The sequence below is a fragment of the Somniosus microcephalus genome, chromosome 11 (genome assembly GCF_052327205.1).
Source record: "Somniosus microcephalus isolate GS21.2 chromosome 11, FLI_Smic_1.0, whole genome shotgun sequence".
Classification (NCBI taxonomy): domain Eukaryota; kingdom Metazoa; phylum Chordata; class Chondrichthyes; order Squaliformes; family Somniosidae; genus Somniosus; species Somniosus microcephalus.
In genome coordinates this window covers 95,357,473-95,375,316 of record NC_140997.1, presented here as the reverse complement: position 1 = coordinate 95,375,316, position 17,844 = coordinate 95,357,473, and the positions used below count along the sequence as shown (strand labels likewise).

The 17,844-nt window shown below is 46.3% G+C and overlaps 1 protein-coding gene and 1 pseudogene across 5 annotated transcripts; one reads left to right on the top strand and one right to left on the bottom strand.

Annotated features, from left to right (window-relative positions):
• Nucleotides 1-4,009: 4,009 nt before the first annotated feature.
• LOC147110787 (uncharacterized) lies at nt 4,010-7,658 on the bottom strand (annotated as a pseudogene).
• Nucleotides 7,659-10,682: 3,024 nt separating this feature from the next.
• Nucleotides 10,683-16,943, top strand: LOC147110786 (parvalbumin, thymic CPV3-like). Of its 5 annotated transcripts, none has more exons than XM_086001121.1 (5): nt 10,683-10,752; nt 14,210-14,280; nt 14,380-14,512; nt 16,275-16,384; nt 16,676-16,943. In XM_086001121.1, exons 2-5 carry the CDS (start codon nt 14,220-14,222, stop codon nt 16,699-16,701), a joined length of 330 nt encoding a protein of 109 aa, XP_085857247.1. In that variant the 5' UTR covers nt 10,683-10,752; nt 14,210-14,219; the 3' UTR covers nt 16,702-16,943. The 5 variants fall into 5 exon arrangements, with proteins under 5 accessions (XP_085857247.1, XP_085857249.1, XP_085857246.1 ...); XM_086001123.1 differs by lacking the exon at nt 10,683-10,752 and adding an exon at nt 10,998-11,018; XM_086001120.1 differs by lacking the exon at nt 10,683-10,752 and adding an exon at nt 11,027-11,188 and having other exon boundaries at nt 14,213-14,280.
• The last annotated feature ends 901 nt before the right edge of the window (nt 16,944-17,844 follow it).

Genomic DNA, 17,844 nt, shown 5'->3' with positions numbered 1-17,844 from the left:
GAGGATCGTGGTCATTTTTTGTTTACTCTTTTGTTCCTTGTCTCCAGGTTGTGAGAGCCAGTTATGTGTCTGACTGCTTTTTTTGGGGTTTTCTCTCTATTACTTTGTCATGCGGGAAGGGCACACAGTTTGTTAAATAAAGAAGTGTCTTTATTCAGATTGTGCATGTTTGCTCTTTGAACTATTTGTTGCCTTGACCGGCTCAGGGGTTGCGGAACGGTTCCATTCATGTTCTTTCAATGGCACAAGCCATTCCCTCAGAGAGGGCCTAGAACCGACTTGCATTAAGCTGCTGACGGACGGCCCTTGCACTTTGTGCCTCCCTCCCGTCTTGGTGCTCCTCCTCCTCCTCCTCCTCCTCTGCTGGTGCTCCAATGTTTGGTGGCAGTGGCTGAGTCCTGAGGATTGCCAGGTTATGCAGCATGCAGCACACTACAACGAAATGGGAGACTCGCTCAGGTGAGTACTGAAGGGCTCCCCTGGAATGGTCCAGACAGCAGAACCGTTGCTTTAGCACGCCGATTGTGTGCTCAGTGATGTTCCTGGTCGCTTGATGGCTCTCATTGTATCGTTCTTCAGCAGGGGTGCTGGGCGCACGGAGCGGGGTCATCGGCCAGGTGCACAGAGGATAGCCCTTGTCCCCGAGAAGCCAGCCTCCTGGGTGAGCCGGGGCTTCGAAAAGGTCTGCCACAGAAGTCTGGCACAGGATGAAGGCATCGTGGCTGCTGCCTGGAAAGCGAGCATTGACAGCTAGTATCAGCTGTCTGTGGTCACACACCAACTGGACGTTCAACGAATGGAACCCCTTCCAGTTGCGGTAATCCTCGGCATTCTCTTGCGGCGCCCGCAAAGCCACATGCGTGCAGTCAATGGCGCCCTGGACCATCGGGAAGCCCGCTATTCTTGCAAATCCCATTGTGCGCTCTTGCTGCTTGTCCAGGGTCATGGGGAAGGAAATGTACTGACGTCTCCTTTTAAAGAGGGCATTCGTGACTTGACGGATGCAGCAATGCACTGTGAACTGGGAGACATTGGCAATGTCCCCAGTAGCGGATTGGAAGGAGCTGGTGGCATAGAAGTTGAGAGCCACTGTGACCTTCACTGCCACCGACAGAGACGTCCTGCTCCTCAGTTGAGGTTGCAGATCTGGCTGAAGCAGGTGGCAGAGCTTAGTGACCACCTCCCTGCTGAATCGAAACCTCCGAAAACACTGCTCCTCAGACATGTTGAGGTAGGAGAACTGTTGGCGGAAAACCCTGGGAGGGTAAGGCCTCCTGTGCCGACGCCTGTTGGCCCTCCTCCATCTGGCCATGATTGGCACTCTCTCTCGGCGTCTCTGAGCCCTCTCAATGTGATGGAGAAACCCAACGTTTCCACCCATTGCAGCCCCCATAGTATGTGGCCACTCAAGGTTATGCCAGTGAAAAATCAAACCAACTACAAAGTGCTGGGCCGAAGCCAGAAGTACCTCTGCGAGCGCTGACTCAATGCAGAAAGCTCTCTCCCTTTGTCTCTCTGCAAATCTCTCTCTCTCTCACAGAAGGAATGGTCCAAAAATGGCTACCACAAAGAAGCCAGGAAGAGCCCCCTTTAAATAGCACCCACCCAGCCCCACAGTGACTGGGAACCGTTCCAGTCAACCAGTCGCTGGGAGCGCCAGGCGGAAAGGAGGGGGGTGCCACTGAAGTTCCGGTTCGGGGCGCAACAAGGGCGTTGCACCATGAAATGACGTCAGGATCTGCGCGCGCAGCTGAGCGGGCGTTGCGGTTTTGCGCCGCCGCTAAATGTCCGCTCAATTTCGCAAGAGGCGCAGGTCTCGTCGCGCCCGGGCACTAGCCGCTTCGCGCCCCACTTATCGCCCTCTTAAGGTGCTAACGGGTGGCGCTAACAACTGAATTTCTCCCCCGTTGTTTCCACTTGTGAGGGAGACCAAAACTAGGGGCCATAAATATAAGATAGTCACTAATAAATCTAATAGGGAACTCAGGAGAAACTTCTTTACCCAGAGAGTGGTGAGAATGTGAAACTCGCTACCACAGGGCGTGGTTGAGGCGAATAGCACGGATGTATTTAAGGGGAGGCTGGATAAACACATGAGGGAGAAAGGAATAGAAGGATACGCTGATGGGGTGAGATGAAGAGGGTGGGAGGTGGCTCGTGTGGAGCATAAACACCGGCATAGACCAGTTATGCTGAATGGCCTGTTTCTGTGCTGTAGACTAGATGTAATTCTATGTAATTCTATGTAACTCTATGTAACTCTATGTAATTCTGACAATCTCAACATACATGGTGCATCATTAATACTTTTTAAACCTACTTTATGGAACATTTGCATTTCTAAGAGTTGCGAGACAGCATCTGCACCCGGTGTATTCAGACACGAGGGAGAGCTCTCTCCTAAACAGGAATGTTAATGGTCTGAGCGGGTATGAGTGGAACAGTGTGAGTAGGGTTGTGCCTGCCTGGAACCTGAAACACAGCTGTCAGTCTCAGCCCTGTAATATCACAGACGCCAGAGTGTCACCTGAGAATCAGAGGGCTGGCGAGTGTATTAAACAGACTGTTCCACCACTTAGGTTTATGATTGGCTTCATTCATGGTGCTCAAAGATGGTCAATTTCCTTTATCTGTCTACATCTGGTGTAAAACCACCCCACACTCAAAAGTTACCAAGTTCCAGAATTTAATCTCAGGTATAAAGTAGCGTTAAAGAAAGAATGAACTTGCATTTATATAGCGCCTTTCACAACCTCAGGATGTCCCAAAGCGCTTTACAGCCAATGAAGTATTTTTGGAGTGCAGTCAGTGTTGTAATGTAGGAAACACGGCAGCCAATTTGCACACAGCAAGCTCCCACAAACAGCAATGTGATGATGACCAGATAATCTGTTTTTAGTGATACTGGTTTTTTTTATTCGCTTATGAGATGTGTGGGCGTCGCTGGCAAGGCCAGCATTTATTGCCCATCCCTAGTTGCCCTTGAGAAGGTGGTGGTGAGCCACCTTCTTGAACTACTGCAGTCCGTGTGGTGAAGGTACTCCCACAGTGCTGTTAGGGAGGGAGTTCCAGGATTTTGACCCAGCAACGATGAAGGATCAGCGATACACTTCTAAGTCAGGATGGTGTGTGACTTGGAGGGGAACTTGGAGGTGGTGGTGTTCCCATGCACCTGCTGCCCTTGTCCTTCTAGGTGGAAGAGGTCGCGGGTTTGGAAGGTGCTGCCGAAGAAGCCTTGGCGAGTTGCTGCAGTGCATCTTGTAGATGGTACACACTGCAGCCACAGTGGAGGGAGTGAATGTTTAAGGTGGTGGATGGGGTACCAATCAAACAGGCTGCTTTTTCCTGGATGGTGTCGAGCTTCTTGAGTGTTGTTGGAGCTGCACTCATCCAGGCAAGTGGAGAGTATTCCATCACACTCCTTACTTGTGCCTTGTAGATGGTGGAAAGGCTTTGGGGAGTCAGGAGATGAGACACTCGCCTAGCCTCTGACCTGCCCTTGTTGCCACAGTATTTATGTGGCTGGTCCAGTTAAGTTTCTGGTCAATGGTGATCCCCAGGATGTTGATGGTGGGGGATTCAGTGATGGTGATGCTGTTGAATGTCATGGGGAGGTGGTTAGACTCTCGCATGTTGGAGATAGTCATTGCCTGGCACTTCTGTGGCGCGAATGTTACCTGCCACTTATCAGCCCAAGCCTGAACGTCATCCAGGTCTTGTTGCATGCGGACATGGACTGCTTCATTATCTGAGGAGTTGTAAATGGCACTGAACACTGTGCAGTCATCAGCGAACATCCCCATTCCTGACCTTATGATGGAGGGAAGGTCATTGATGAAGCAGCTGAAGATGGTTGGGCCTCCTAGGACACTGCCCTGAGGAACTCCTGCAGTGATGTCCTGGGGCTGTGATGATTGACCTCCAACCACCACAACCATCTTTCTTTGTGCTAGGTATGACTCCAGCTAGTGGAGTGTTTTACCCCTGATTCCCATTGACTTCAGTTTTACTAGGGCTCCTTGATGCCACACTCGGTCAAATGCTGCCTTGCTGTCAAGGGCAGTCACTCTCACCTCACCTCTGGAATTCAGCTCCTTTGTCCATGTTTGGACCAAGACTGTAATGAGGTCGGGAGCCGAGTGGTCTTGGCAGAACCCAAGCTGGGCATCAGTGAGCAGGTTATTGGTGAGTAAGTGCCGCTTGATAGCACTGTCGATGACACCTTCCATCACTTTGCTGATGATTGAGAGTAGACTGATGGGGCAGTAATTGTCCGGATTGGATTTGTCCTGCTTTTTGTGGACAGGACATACCTGGGCAGTTTTCTACATTGTCGGAGAGATGCCAGTGTTGTAGCTGTACTGGAACAGCTTAGCTAGAGGCGCAGCAAGTTCTGGAGCACACATCTTCAGTGCGATAGCCGGGATGATGTCGGGGCCCATAGCCTTTGCTGTATCCAGTGCGCTCAGCTGTTTCTTGATATCACGTGAAGTGAATTGAATTGGCTGAATACTGGCTTCTGTGATGGTGGGGACCTCGGGAGTAGGCCGATATGAATCATCCACTCAGCACTTCTGGCTGAAGATGGTTGCAAACGCTTCAGCCTTGTCTTTTGCACTCACATGCTGGGCTCCACCATCATTGAGGATGGGGATATTCATGGAGCCTCCTCCTCCCGTTAGTTGTTTAATGGTCCACCACCATTCACGACTGGATGTGGCAGTGTTGCAGAGCATTGATCTGATCCGTTGATTGTGGGATCGCTTAGCCCTGTCTATAGCAAGCTGCTTCCACTTTTTAGCATGCATGTAGTCCTGTGTTGCAGCTTCCCCAGGTTGGCATCTCATTTTTAGGTACGCCTGGTGCTGCTCCTGGCATGCTCTTCTACACTCCTTATTGAACCAGGGTTGGTCCCCTGGCTTGGAGGTAATGATAGAGTGAGGGATATGTCGGGCCATGAGGTTACAGATTGTGGTGGAATACAATTCTGCTGCTGCTGATGGCCCACAGCGCCTAATGGATGCCCAGTTTTGAGCTGCTAGATCTGTTCTGAATCTGTCCCATTTAGCACGGTGGTAGTGCCACACAACACGATGGAGGGTGACCTCAGTGTGAAGACAGGCCTTCGTCTCCACAAGGACTCTGCGGTGGTCACTGTTAACAATGTTGTCATGGACAGATGCATCTGTGACAGGTAGATTGGTGAAGACGAGGTCAAGTAGGTTTTTCCCTTGTGTTGGTTCTCTCACCACCTGTCGCAGGCCCAGACTGGTAGTTATGTCCTTCAGGACTCGGCCAGCTCAGTCAGTAGACATTGAAGTCCCCCACCCAGAGTACATTCTGTGCCCTTGCTACCCTCAGTGCTTCTTCCAAGTGGTGTTCAACATGGCAGAGTACTGATTCATCAGCTGAGGGAGGGCAGTAGGTGGTAATCAGAAGGAGGTTTCCTTGCCCATGCTTGACCTGAAGCCATGAGACTTGGGGTCTGGAGTCAATGTTGAGGACTCCCAGGGCTACTCCTTCCTGATTGTACACCACTGTGCCACCACCCCTGTTGGATCTGTTCTGCCGGTGGGATAGGACATACCCAGGGATGGTGATGGAAGAGTTTGGGACATTGGCTGACAGGTATGACTCTGTGAGTATGACTTTGTCAGGCTGTTGCCCAATTTTGGCACAAGTCCCCAGATGTTGGTGAGGAGGACTTTGCAGGGTTGATTGGGCTGGGTGTGCCATTGCCATGTCCATAGCCGGTGCCGAGGTCGATGCTGGGTGGTCCATCCAATTTCCTTCTTATTATGTTTCGTAGCGGTTAGTTACAACTGAGTGACTTGCTAGGCCATTGGTCTGGAGTCACATATAGGCCAGGCCAGATAAGGACAGCAGATTTCTTTCCCTAAAGGACATTAGTGAACCAGATGGGTTTTTACAACAATCGGATAGTTTCATGGTCACCATCACTGATACTAGCTTTTTTTTTATTCCAAATTTTATTTAATTAACTGAATTTTAAATTCCCCAGCTGCCGTGGTGGGATTTGAAGTCATGTCTCGTGGAGCATTAGTCCAGGCCTCTGGATTACTTGCCCAGTGACATCACCACTACGTTACCGTTCCCTTAGATAAGGTTGAGAGATAAGTATTAGCCAGGACACTGAGAGAACTTCCCTGCTCTTCTTCAAATAGTGTTTTGGGGTCTTTACGTCCACCTGAGGGGGCAGATGGGGCCTCGGTTTATCGTCTCATTCAAAAGACAGCACCTCCGACAGTGCAGCACTCCCTCAGTACTGCATTCGAGTGTCAGCCTGGATTATGAGCTCAAGTCTTTGGTGGGCTTTATTAAGTGAACTGTGCAGTGAAATTGTTACATTGTTTTAAAATGTACAATACAAAGTTACAGCACAAACCAGCTCACTCAGTACAAACTAACACAGTTTAAGCATTTAAAAGATCAGTGAGATTTGGAAAACCTTCAGCGGAGTTAAAGCTCTCACCAAAAATCTGCAAGACCAGAACAACTGACAGAACAACACATTCATTTAGAAGCATAGAATTTTAGTTTTGTCAAATATTTATCCACTTCCCTTTTAAAAACGATTCTGTTTCTGGCAGGGCATTCCATGTCTTAACAACTCTCTTTAAAAATAAATCTCTTAATCACTCCCTTCTTTTTTTTAAGTGATCATATTAAACTCACACCTTCCTCTGGCTGGGGAGTCTAGAACCAGGGGTCACCATTTCAGAATAAGGGGTCGGCCATTTAGGATTGAGATGAGGAGAAATTTCTTCACTCAGAGGGTGGTGAATCTTTGGAATTCTCTACCCCAGAGGGCTGTGGAGGCTCAGTCCTTGAGTATACTCAAGACAGAGATCGATAAATTTTTGGATGTTACGAGAATCAAGGGATCTGGGGATAGTGCAGGAAAGTGGAGCTGAGGTAGAAGATCAGCCATGATCTTATTGAATGGTGGAGCAGGCTCGAGGGGCCGAATGGCCGACTCCTGCTCCTGTTTCTTATGTTCTTATTTACCCACTCACTGACCAGTAATTAAAGGATTCGATAGGGTAGACAGAGAGAATCTCTTGCCTCTGGTGGAGGAGTCCAGAACAAGGGGGCATAACCTTAAAATTAGAGCCAGGCCATTCAGGGGTGATGTCAGGAGGCACTTCTCCACACAAAGGGCAGTGGAAATCTGGAACTCTCTCCCCCAAAAAGCTGTTGAGGCTGGGGGGTCAATTGAAAAATTCTAAACTGAGATTGAGAATTTTTTGTTGGGCAAGGGTAGTAAGGGTTCCGGAACCAAGGCGGGTAAATGGAGTAAAAATACAGATCAGCCGTGAATGGCGGAACAGGCTCGAGGGGCTGGATGGCCCGCTCCTGTTCCTATGTTCCTCTGTGTTCCTATTAGTATCTGAACTCATCTGTGCAGCCAAAGTTTGCCAATGGAATAATTCCAAGATGGTTGGTGGTTATTTCTGTGAAGTGACAGTGTTCTAACCTTTCACAGAGACAATGGCTGTTGGGGTGAGTGATGCCAACACAGCATTTACACTCGACATATCAAACCCTTAATTTGCTATTTCTGCACTAAGGTCTCATAAAGCATGGCTGCGCGTACATTGTCCTTTGTACATCAGTCCTCTCGTCTGATTGTGCATGGTGTGCAGATTCATTATACAGAGAGCTCCATTGGAAGATACATTACTTTCCAGGCGATGAATAATTGATGGTAGAAACCCGAGACTGAAATTTCACTTTGGGACACGAGCATCGAGAACTGGAGCCCAGGGAGTTGTTAGATGGGAAATTACTGGGAGCATTTTCTAAGGAGCGAGATTAGCAATAAAATGGTACAGACCCAAACTTAGCTCAGGCGACACTTTCTTGGTGAATAATCTTGTATGGTTAAAAATGGCAACAAAATCACATCAGTGCCCAATAATTTCCAGGGGTTTCCATCGTGTGTGTTCAATGAAGGGACTCAATCTGAGATGATTAAAGTTTCAAATCAAACGATTGCATTTCTTGACAGCCCGGAAGCTCCATATAGACACACACTATTAAGGTGAAGTCTCCTGTACACCAGAACGATCTGGGAGTTCACAGCTGGCCGACCCCCACCCCACAGCTGTAATAAGAGGTTTGCGGCGTGGCCCTTCTACAGAAGTTGGGAGATAATCCTGGGCTGACAAAACTAAGAGGGTTAAATAGAAACCAAAAAAATACAGGAAAAGCTGGCAATGGAGAACTAGAACATAACCCTCTTGAGTAGGAAAGAGAAAAGAGCCTCTAATTTAGGGAAAAAATGTTTAAGCAAATAAAGTTGGTAATTAAAATTACTCAACGCCGCACTCCAGGTGTGACTTTGTTGATATTTCAACGGTTCTGACCCAGATTTTCTGTCAAACTCAAAACCGGTTCGGCATTTTTCAACGGGAATTGGGATTGCATCGCTCCCCTTGGATGTAATTCCCAAGTTCTTGGACGAATCAACGTCGTTCTCTCTCTCTCTCTCTCACACACACACGCGCACATTCAGCTAGCGGAAAGCACCTGTGTAAGCAAAAATGCGGCTGCAGATGTTTGAGTTGGTGCACTGCGGGACTGGCTGGGTTTGTGAATCTGACAAACCCAGTGCCGTTACAGCTTTCCCACCAATGCAAAACACTTTACACTTACAGAAGTAATTCCAAACTGATCTATCTGGCCACAGATATTTCCCCCCAATCCCAGCATATTATTGTAATTTGTCCCTTTTAAGAGTTTTAAATTGTTAATTTCAAATTAATTAACATGACTCAAAACACTGATAGAAACTCATTCCTACATTATAGCCTATTTGGTCAGCGGGATAATATGATTAAGATGACTATGAGAATTATTGAAAATCAATATCCCCCCGCAAGTGTTGGGTATTATACTGCAGCATTGCAAGTCTCTCTCTCGCTCACTATGCTATCTTGTGGCTGGACTCCGACTCCCATATATTCACACCCCTATCTCCATTGCCGATTTCCTTTATATTTGCATTTCTTTATGTTCGGTTTAAACATAATTCGTGGGCTTATTATCCAAAAACTGGCGGGTGTGCAAGAACCAGCGACAAGGGTAAAGAGATGAATGGGTCATCGATCCCACTGCCCTTTAAGGGTGACACGGGAGTAAAATATAACTACTGCGTTTTACATACAGAAGAAGTCACTAAACTCCAACAAGTAAGTCATTTTGTAGCAGTAATCTTATCGAAAAATATAATACATTACACACACACACAACTGACAATAGAGAACACCTGACACAAACAGGTACAAGGACAAATGCCCAGTAAAGTATGAACACAACATGCCCAACAACATTTTCAAGGGGAAGAGCTATTAGCCCCAATCAACAACTTCTGCTAATTAAAGCCCAATTTTAGATTTGCTCGATGAAGCAATTGGAAGTGACGAGGCGCTGTGTACATGCAAGGGCTGTTATAATATGGAGATGGCAGAGTCTGTTGTTATAGATCCCCTCAAGAAGATGTCAGTGGCTGCTAGTTAAACATTACAATAGTGACTACACTTCAAAAGTACTTCATTGGCTGCAAAGCACTTTGGGATGTCCCGAGGTCGTGAAAGGTGCTATAGAAAAGCAAGTCTTTATTCTTTTATAGGAACATAGGAATTGCTGGACAAACAAAGACCAAGGCCCATCTAGTTCGCCTTCTACCATCCTGGCAGTTGCATGGTACAATGATAATGGGGTTGTTGACCAATCACAGCAATCAAACTCTATCAATGAGTCTCCAACAGACCCAGACATGAGGCGAGGAAAGTTGGGCCAGACTGCCTGCCTCTGTTCCATGGCCACGTTCGTGCCCAGATGTCCCTGGAGTTGGAGCGCGCAGTGTCCACGGCACGCTGGAGGCCTATCGCGACTGGTGGGCACCGTGCATCATCGCCCCAGGAAATAGAATGCTAATTTAATTTAAGTTTCCTTTTAATTTTGGTTAAGTTGCAGTCTTTATTGGTTGTGCCCCTTTAAGAAGGGAGCGCATGCTTACCCCTAAATTGGTGATGGCAATTGCCATCCAGCAGTGTAATAAGAGTGAGGCGGAGGAACACCCCAGTGGTGGAGAGCTTGGCGAACCAGAGGTCTAAAATCACCTGTTCCTCCGAGCTCGCTGCACTCACCACACGTCATGTCTCAAATTACTCATATATACTGTATCTCCAAAATATTATTCTCTGAAATAAATCTATCTAATTTACACTTGACTGAATCAATACACACTGCTTCCAACATCTCCCAGGGGAGCCTGTTCCAACGGTCAGTTACATCATTAGATGTAAGGTTATTTTTTGTAATCCCCTTTTATGATTATATCGCCTTTTCCTTGCTATGATTTGGAACCAGGACCAGATGCAACATCCTGGGGGACCATCAGTTCCCCTGGACAGGGGGGACAGTCAAAGAAGACGGGGTCACAATATAGCGCATCTCGACATCAGGGACATCCTTGTTTACTCAAGTCTCACTGAATTTTTGACTCAACATATATTTCCATTCCCCACATCAGTCTGGTTACAAATAAACACCTAATAACTGCTGTGAGCCTAGTCTGGAAGGTGGAAATTCTTTCTCGGCAGACAATCGTTTCGCATTAATTTATCAAGCATTGTCCTGACATTTAGCCAAGTTAATTCCCCAGTAAAAAAAAATACTGGAAAAGACAGACACTGTTGGATCATTTGAAGGATGACAGGGGAGGTAAGTTACATGCCGGGTGGTTTGGAATACTAGGAGTGAACGAAAGTTACTAATAAATGTTAGAAGTGTCGATGTCGCTGTTACATCGAAAAATATTCTCCTTAAAATCTTGCGCGTCCCATCTCCAAACTTATTTGTCATGGGTGCAAAGTAACATCCCGGCACAACGCATAACAATCTAACGTTTCAGGAGCGAGTGAAGTGTCTTTGAAAGGGGCTGTATCAGGTGTGCCGGCGGATATAAATAGAACGAGTTCATTAGCTGGGTAGGAAATTCAATAGCAGGTGAAACTCGTGTATTTGATCCATGCGACGCAACCCAAGTACAGTAAAGAGTCACCTTAATGGATTGCATATAAGCCAGGTCCGCTATTCGGACACACGCAGACAAGGCGCTTCGCTCCCATCTGGTGTAAGACCCAGAGACACGTTCAAGGTGAGGCTTTCCCGGGGTTCGCTGTTCGAAATTTACAGGATAAATCGACTTCCAAAGTCAGCGCAAGTCCATTTGAAAAAGAAATTGGAGGCGATTAGAGTTTCATAGCGATGCCATCGAGTAGTTTGGGCGGCCCACGAACAATGAGATGTCCCAACGCTTTAGGAGGTTGGAGAGGGAGAGATGTTTTAAATGTCCTCGGTGTATTTGCAGTGAATGCCAGGGTGGTAGCACAGGTCAGATCCCAGTGCAATTGGTGAGCAGGAGACCCGATCAACAGTCTCCACAAAACGGATCTTGTGAGCTTCTGGAAGAAGTTGTTTTGGTTTATGTGTGTTCCCCAACCGATCCTTCTTTGAGATGAGACCCCGCGGCAAGTAATGCAACCTGGGGTAATGGCTTTCAAATTAAGTTGAAATATCTAGATGTGACATGGATAACTACTTGAAAAGGTTGAAATGCAGGGCTCTGGGGAAAGAGGGGGCGAACTGGAGAGCTCTTTCAATGAGGCGGCACAGGCATCACGGGCCGAGTGGCCGTAAGACTCTGTGATTAAGCCAAGAAGGCAAGGATTAAATGGATATTTATTTTACACTGGAAATACTGCAAGCTCATCTGAGATCGATGTATAAAATATATGAGCAGCCGTTTAGAAGATCAATTGCATTGTGTGTGTCGGATAACGAGCGTTTCAGTCTTCTACCTAACATTAATGGTTGGAGTTAGTCTTCTGTGCTGTGTGTGAGAGCGAGTGAGAGAGAGAGAGAGAGAGAGAAAGAGTGTGTGAGAGAGTGAGAGAGAGAAAAAGAGTGTGTGAGAGTGTGTGAGAGAATGTGTGAGAGTGTGAGAGAGTGTGTGAGAGAGTGTGTGAGAGTGTGTGAGAGAGTGTGAGAGAGTGTGAGAGTGTGTGAGAGAGTGTGAGAGAGTGTGTGAGAGAGTGTGTGAGAGAGTGTGAGAGAGTGTGTGAGAGTGTGTGAGAGAGTGTGAGAGAGTGTGAGAGAGTGTGAGAGAGTGTGTGAGAGAGTGTGAGAGAGTGTGAGAGAGTGTGTGAGAGTGTGTGAGAGAGTGTGAGAGAGTGTGAGAGAGTGTGTGAGAGAGTGTGAGAGAGTGTGTGAGAGAGTGTGAGAGAGTGTGTGAGAGAGTGTGAGAAAGTGTGAGAGAGTGTGAGAGAGAGTGTGAGAGAGTGTGAGAGAGTGTGTGAGAGTGTGTGAGAGAGTGTGTGAGAGAGTGTGTGAGAGAGTGTGAGAGAGTGTGTGAGAGAGTGTGAGAGAGTGTGTGAGAGAGTGTGTGAGAGAGTGTGTGAGAGAGTGTGAGAGTGTGTGAGAGAGTGTGAGAGAGTGTGTGAGAGAGTGTGTGAGAGTGTGTGAGAGTGTGTGAGAGAGTGTGAGAGAGTGTGAGAGAGTGTGAGAGTGTGAGAGAGAGTGTGAGAGTGTGAGAGAGTGTGTGAGAGAGTGTGAGCGAGTGTGTGTGAGAGAGTGTGTGAGAGAGTGTGAGAGAGTGTGTGAGAGAGTGTGAGAGAGTGTGTGAGAGAGTGTGAGAGTGTGTGAGAGAGTGTGTGAGAGAGTGTGAGAGAGTGTGTGAGAGAGTGTGAGAGAGTGTGAGAGAGTGTGTGAGAGTGTGTGTGAGAGTGTGAGAGAGTGTGAGAGAGTGTGTGAGAGAGTGTGTGAGAGTGTGTGAGAGAGTGTGAGAGAGTGTGAGAGAGTGTGAGAGTGTGAGAGAGAGTGTGAGAGTGTGAGAGAGTGTGTGAGAGAGTGTGAGCGAGTGTGTGTGAGAGAGTGTGTGAGAGAGTGTGAGAGAGTGTGTGAGAGAGTGTGAGAGAGTGTGTGAGAGAGTGTGAGAGTGTGTGAGAGAGTGTGTGAGAGAGTGTGAGAGAGTGTGTGAGAGAGTGTGAGAGAGTGTGAGAGAGTGTGTGAGAGTGTGTGTGAGAGTGTGAGAGAGTGTGAGAGAGTGTGTGAGAGAGTGTGTGAGAGAGTGTGAGAGAGTGTGAGAGAGTGTGTGAGAGAGTGTGAGAGAGTGTGAGAGTGTGTGAGAGAGTGTGTGAGAGTGTGTGAGAGTGTGTGAGAGAGTGTGAGAGAGTGTGAGAGAGTGTGTGAGAGAGTGTGAGAGAGAGTGTGAGAGAGTGTGTGAGAGAGTGTGTGAGAGTGTGAGAGAGTGTGAGAGAGTGTGAGCGAGTGTGTGAGAGAGTGTGAGAGAGTGTGTGAGAGAGTGTGTGAGAGTGTGTGAGAGTGTGTGAGAGAGTGTGAGAGAGTGTGTGAGAGAGTGTGTGAGAGAGTGTGTGAGAGTGTGAGAGAGTGTGAGAGAGTGTGTGAGAGAGTGTGTGAGAGAGTGTGAGAGAGTGTGTGTGAGAGAGTGTGTGAGAGTGTGAGAGTGTGTGAGAGAGTGTGTGTGAGAGAGAGAAAAAGAGTGTGAGAGAGTGTGTGAGAGAGTGTGTGTGAGAGAGAGAAAAAGAGTGTGAGAGCGTGAGAGAGCGTGAGAGAGTGTGAGAGAGTGTGTGGGAGAGTGTGTGTGAGAGAGAGAAAAAGAGTGTGAGAGAGCGTGAGAGTGTGTGAGAGAGAGAAAAAGAGTGTGAGAGAGCGTGAGAGTGTGTGAGAGAGAGAGTGTGAGAGAGCGCGAGAGAGAGTGAGAGTGTGTGAGAGAGAGAAAAAGAGTGAGAGAGAGAGTGAGAGTGTGTGAGAAAGAGAAAAAAGTGTGTGAGAGAAAAAGAGTGTGTGAGAGTGGTGTGAGAGAGAGAAAAAGAGTGTGTGAGAGTGGTGTGAGAGAGAGAAAAAGAGTGTGTGAGAGTGTGTGTATTATATGTGTGTGTGTGAGAGAGTTTGTGTCTATTATATGTGTGTGAGAGAGTGTGTGTGTGTGTGTGAGAGACTGTGTGAGAAAGTGTGAGAGCGAGAGTGTGAGAGAGAATGAGTGTGTGAGAGAGAGAGTGTGTGAGGGAGAGTAAGAGAGGGAGTGAGTGTAAGAGAATGAGAGAGAGCCAACATGCAGGGCAAATGTCTTCAATCCCTGTTGTGTTTCATTTCCCAGCAGTTTCACAATGGAAATCACTGACGTTCTGTCTGTTGCTGACATTTCCACCGCATTAAAGGAATGCCAAGGTAACGTATCCCAGGCTCCTGCTTGTATATGTGCATCATTTTTTGATCAGAGGCAGAAGGACGGGTTTTGATACATACAATTCCTGTCTTGTTTCACAGCCAACAACTCCTTCAACTGCAAGAAATTCTTTCTGACTTGTGGTCTGTCTAAAAAATCCGCTGAAGAAATCAGGAGAGTTTTCCGAGCCATCGATGATGACGACAGCGGTTTCATCGAAGAGGAGGAGTTAAAGTAAGACACCAACAACCTTGGGCTCTTTTTCACTTCTGTGCATTGGATTTTCAACGGTAATGGTGGTGAATTCAGTTCCAGACTCACTGGCGTATAATCTGCTGTTCCATGGTGTCAACGGTGGCTGAGTGGGCAGCACTCTCACCTCGGAGTCAGCAGGTTGTGGGTTCACGTCCACTCTAGAGATTTGAGCACAAAATCCAGGCTGATACTCCAGTGCAGTGCTGAGGGAGTGCTGCACTGTCGGAGGTGCCGTCTTTTGAATGAGACCTTAAATTGAGGTCTCCTCTGCCTTCTCAGGTGCATGTAAAAGATCCCACGGCACTATTCGAAGAAGAGCAGGAGAGTTTTCCCCAGTGCCTTGGCGAACACCACTAAAAACATATGATTATCACATTGCTGTTGTGGGAGCTTGCTGTGCACAGATTAGCTGCCACATTACAACAATGACTACACTTAAAGTACTTCACTGGATGTAAAGTGCTTTGGTACAGCCTGAGATCATTGAAAGGTGCTATATAAATGCTAATTCTTTCCTTCTCCATTCTTTTAGTGCAGTACTCTTTCGTGTTTACTGCTTTCCTACAGCTTTTTTTAACCCATTAGCCTGTTTCAATAACTCGTGAGAAAATGACTCCTCAGCGCTTATGAAGACCCATTCCTCGGCTCACACAGTCTTCTCATGGAAGTGACTGATACTGGGGTATAATTCCACAGGTGACAACAAGCCCTCTCTCCGTACCTGGTCCAAAATGGCCATCCGTCATGTCATGCCCAGACACTGGGTGTGGGCAGGGTATTCAAATGAGAGATAGGGGCAGGAAACATATCAGCAGCTAACCCCTACCCCACACCCAATCCTCTTCTCAACCAACAACTTTCCAGCATGGGTGATGGGACAGCACCACTCCTTAGCTAATTCGTTTATTTCCCCCTTTCCCTTGCTTGGGGAGACCAAACTAATTGTACAACCATCACTGCCACCCTGGCAGACATCATCTAACTCAGCATAGACCTGGGATTTTCCTCATCTGTGTTACCTGGTGCTATACCTTTTTGTGTACGGAATCAGAGATAACGGATACAATTAGCGGGACATCATTGGGTGTATGAATTACTTACTTAGAATGTGCAGCACAGAAACCGGCCATTCAGCCCAACTGGTCCATGATGGTGTTTATGTTCCACATGCGCCTCCGCACTCCATTAAATTTCATCTCACCCTATCAGCATAACTTTCTATTCTTTTCTCCCTCATGTGCTTATCCAGCGTCCCCTTAAATGCAGCTATGCTATTCACCTCAACTACTTCCTGTGGTAACAAGTTCCACATTCTCACCACCCTCTGGGTAAAGAATTGTTCACCATATGTCAGTATAGACTAGTTCCAGTGACAGTATTGCTCTGCTTTGTGACCAGATGGAATATTGAATGTTTTGATCATTCCATTAAGGTATTCTAAATTTTAAAAAATAGTTTTATGATTAAAAAATGTCAAATGAATTAACACAAGAATGCAGTATCCTCTCTAATCAATGCAAAAATCTTCTTTAGTAGAGATCTGTACCAACAGTGGAGGAAAAGATAATTATTTCATTGAATTTGGAAATAAGATCAGATATCATTGAAAGCAAACTCTAATGTACTGATAGATGCTGGGTGGGTTTGGGTACATGTGGGGAAGGTTATGTTCTCAAATAGCCAATTATCCTCATTTGAAGAAAACATTGAATTCACCCTTTAACTGGCTTTGCACTTCCAGGTACTTCCTGCAGAGGTTCTCTGCTGGGGCCAGAGTCCTGAGTGATAATGAGACCAAGTCATTCATCGCCAGGGGAGATAAAGATGGTGATGGGAGACTTGGTACTGATGGTATGTCGATGAATCTTTGCCGAACTATATTTTAAAACATGATTGAACTCTTCTGAAGGGGAGCTGCTGGCTGTAACAGAGATGGGACTTTAATTCACAACATTAAAAGTCAAAAATCATTTGTGATCATTTTGTTTCTGGCATTGAGTGCTTCATTAATGCTATATAAATCCTTTCTTTCTTTATATTTGTTTATGCTATTGCAATGCATGTATTTAGAAAAACTGGTGCATTCCACTGAATTTAAGAACCAGAGAAGTCTCAGCGTTTAACGACGATCTTATTTTACAGAATTTGTTGACCTGGTCCTCTCATAAATTCTCCCAGGACGGCGCTACCTCCATCTGCATTTGATTGCAAGGGTACATTAAAAACAAGGCTCGTGTTTGTACAGCGTGATCGCAGCATGAATGACATCTTTCTGTTATAACGAAGGGATTGTAGAAGCACTTCAAACATTCGGATGTAGCCTGTTGTTTGTGTAATGTGTGGTATAACCTTCTCTGTAAAGGTAATGTCTTTGGAAGATTGAAAACAATTAAAAAAAACTTGCCTTGTATCCAAATGCCTTTTCTTGTGTGTGTCTGTTTCAACTAAGATTGTTCAGATGTTTGTGGAATTAAGCAAAATCTTGCTGGTTCAGCACTGATATGGGTAAAATTATCCTGATGTTCAAAGCCTGCAGGCTCTGAAATCTGCTCTAATACTCCTTTTGTTCCATGTGTAATACCTCTTCAGGAGACAAGATTTATGCAGTGAGGACTGAATTTTAATCCGTTCGCAACAAAAGGATGAGGGAAACTAGCATAATTGATATTGACTTACATCAATAGCTTCACGAGGATTTGACCAACACTATAATCTATAACCTAAGTTCATGCAACACGTTAACTGTTCTTCTTCCCATATACCACTTTTTTTTTGCTGCATTTCCCAGCCTCAAGTTAGTGAGGCTTCTATTATATTTCAATAACTGTTTTTGAATTTTGTTGTCACCAAGCTCCACTAAACAAAGAAAGAACTTGCATTTCTATAGCGCCTTACACATCCTCAGGAGGTCACAAAGCGCTTTACGGCCAATGGATTACTTCTAAGGTGCAGTCGCTGTTGTTATGCATAGGGCACAGCCAATTCCCCATAACAAGGTCTGACAAACAGCAAATGAGATGAATGACCAGATAATTTGTGTTGGTTCAGGGAAGAATGTTGGCCAGGACATTAAGAGAACTCTCTGCCGTTCTTCAAATAGTGCCCTGGGATCTTTTACATTCACCTGAACAGGGAGATGGGACACTATATGTCACCTAACTTATAATGTACCATGAGCTCCTATATATGTCCCAGAATATTATTTGGTGTGAATGTGTTGGTGAATTGTTGTCTATGATTGTGTCACACTCTAAAATCAAAATAACATCAGGTAATTATTTCCATTTAAGAGTTTGATCATCATGCCGTGG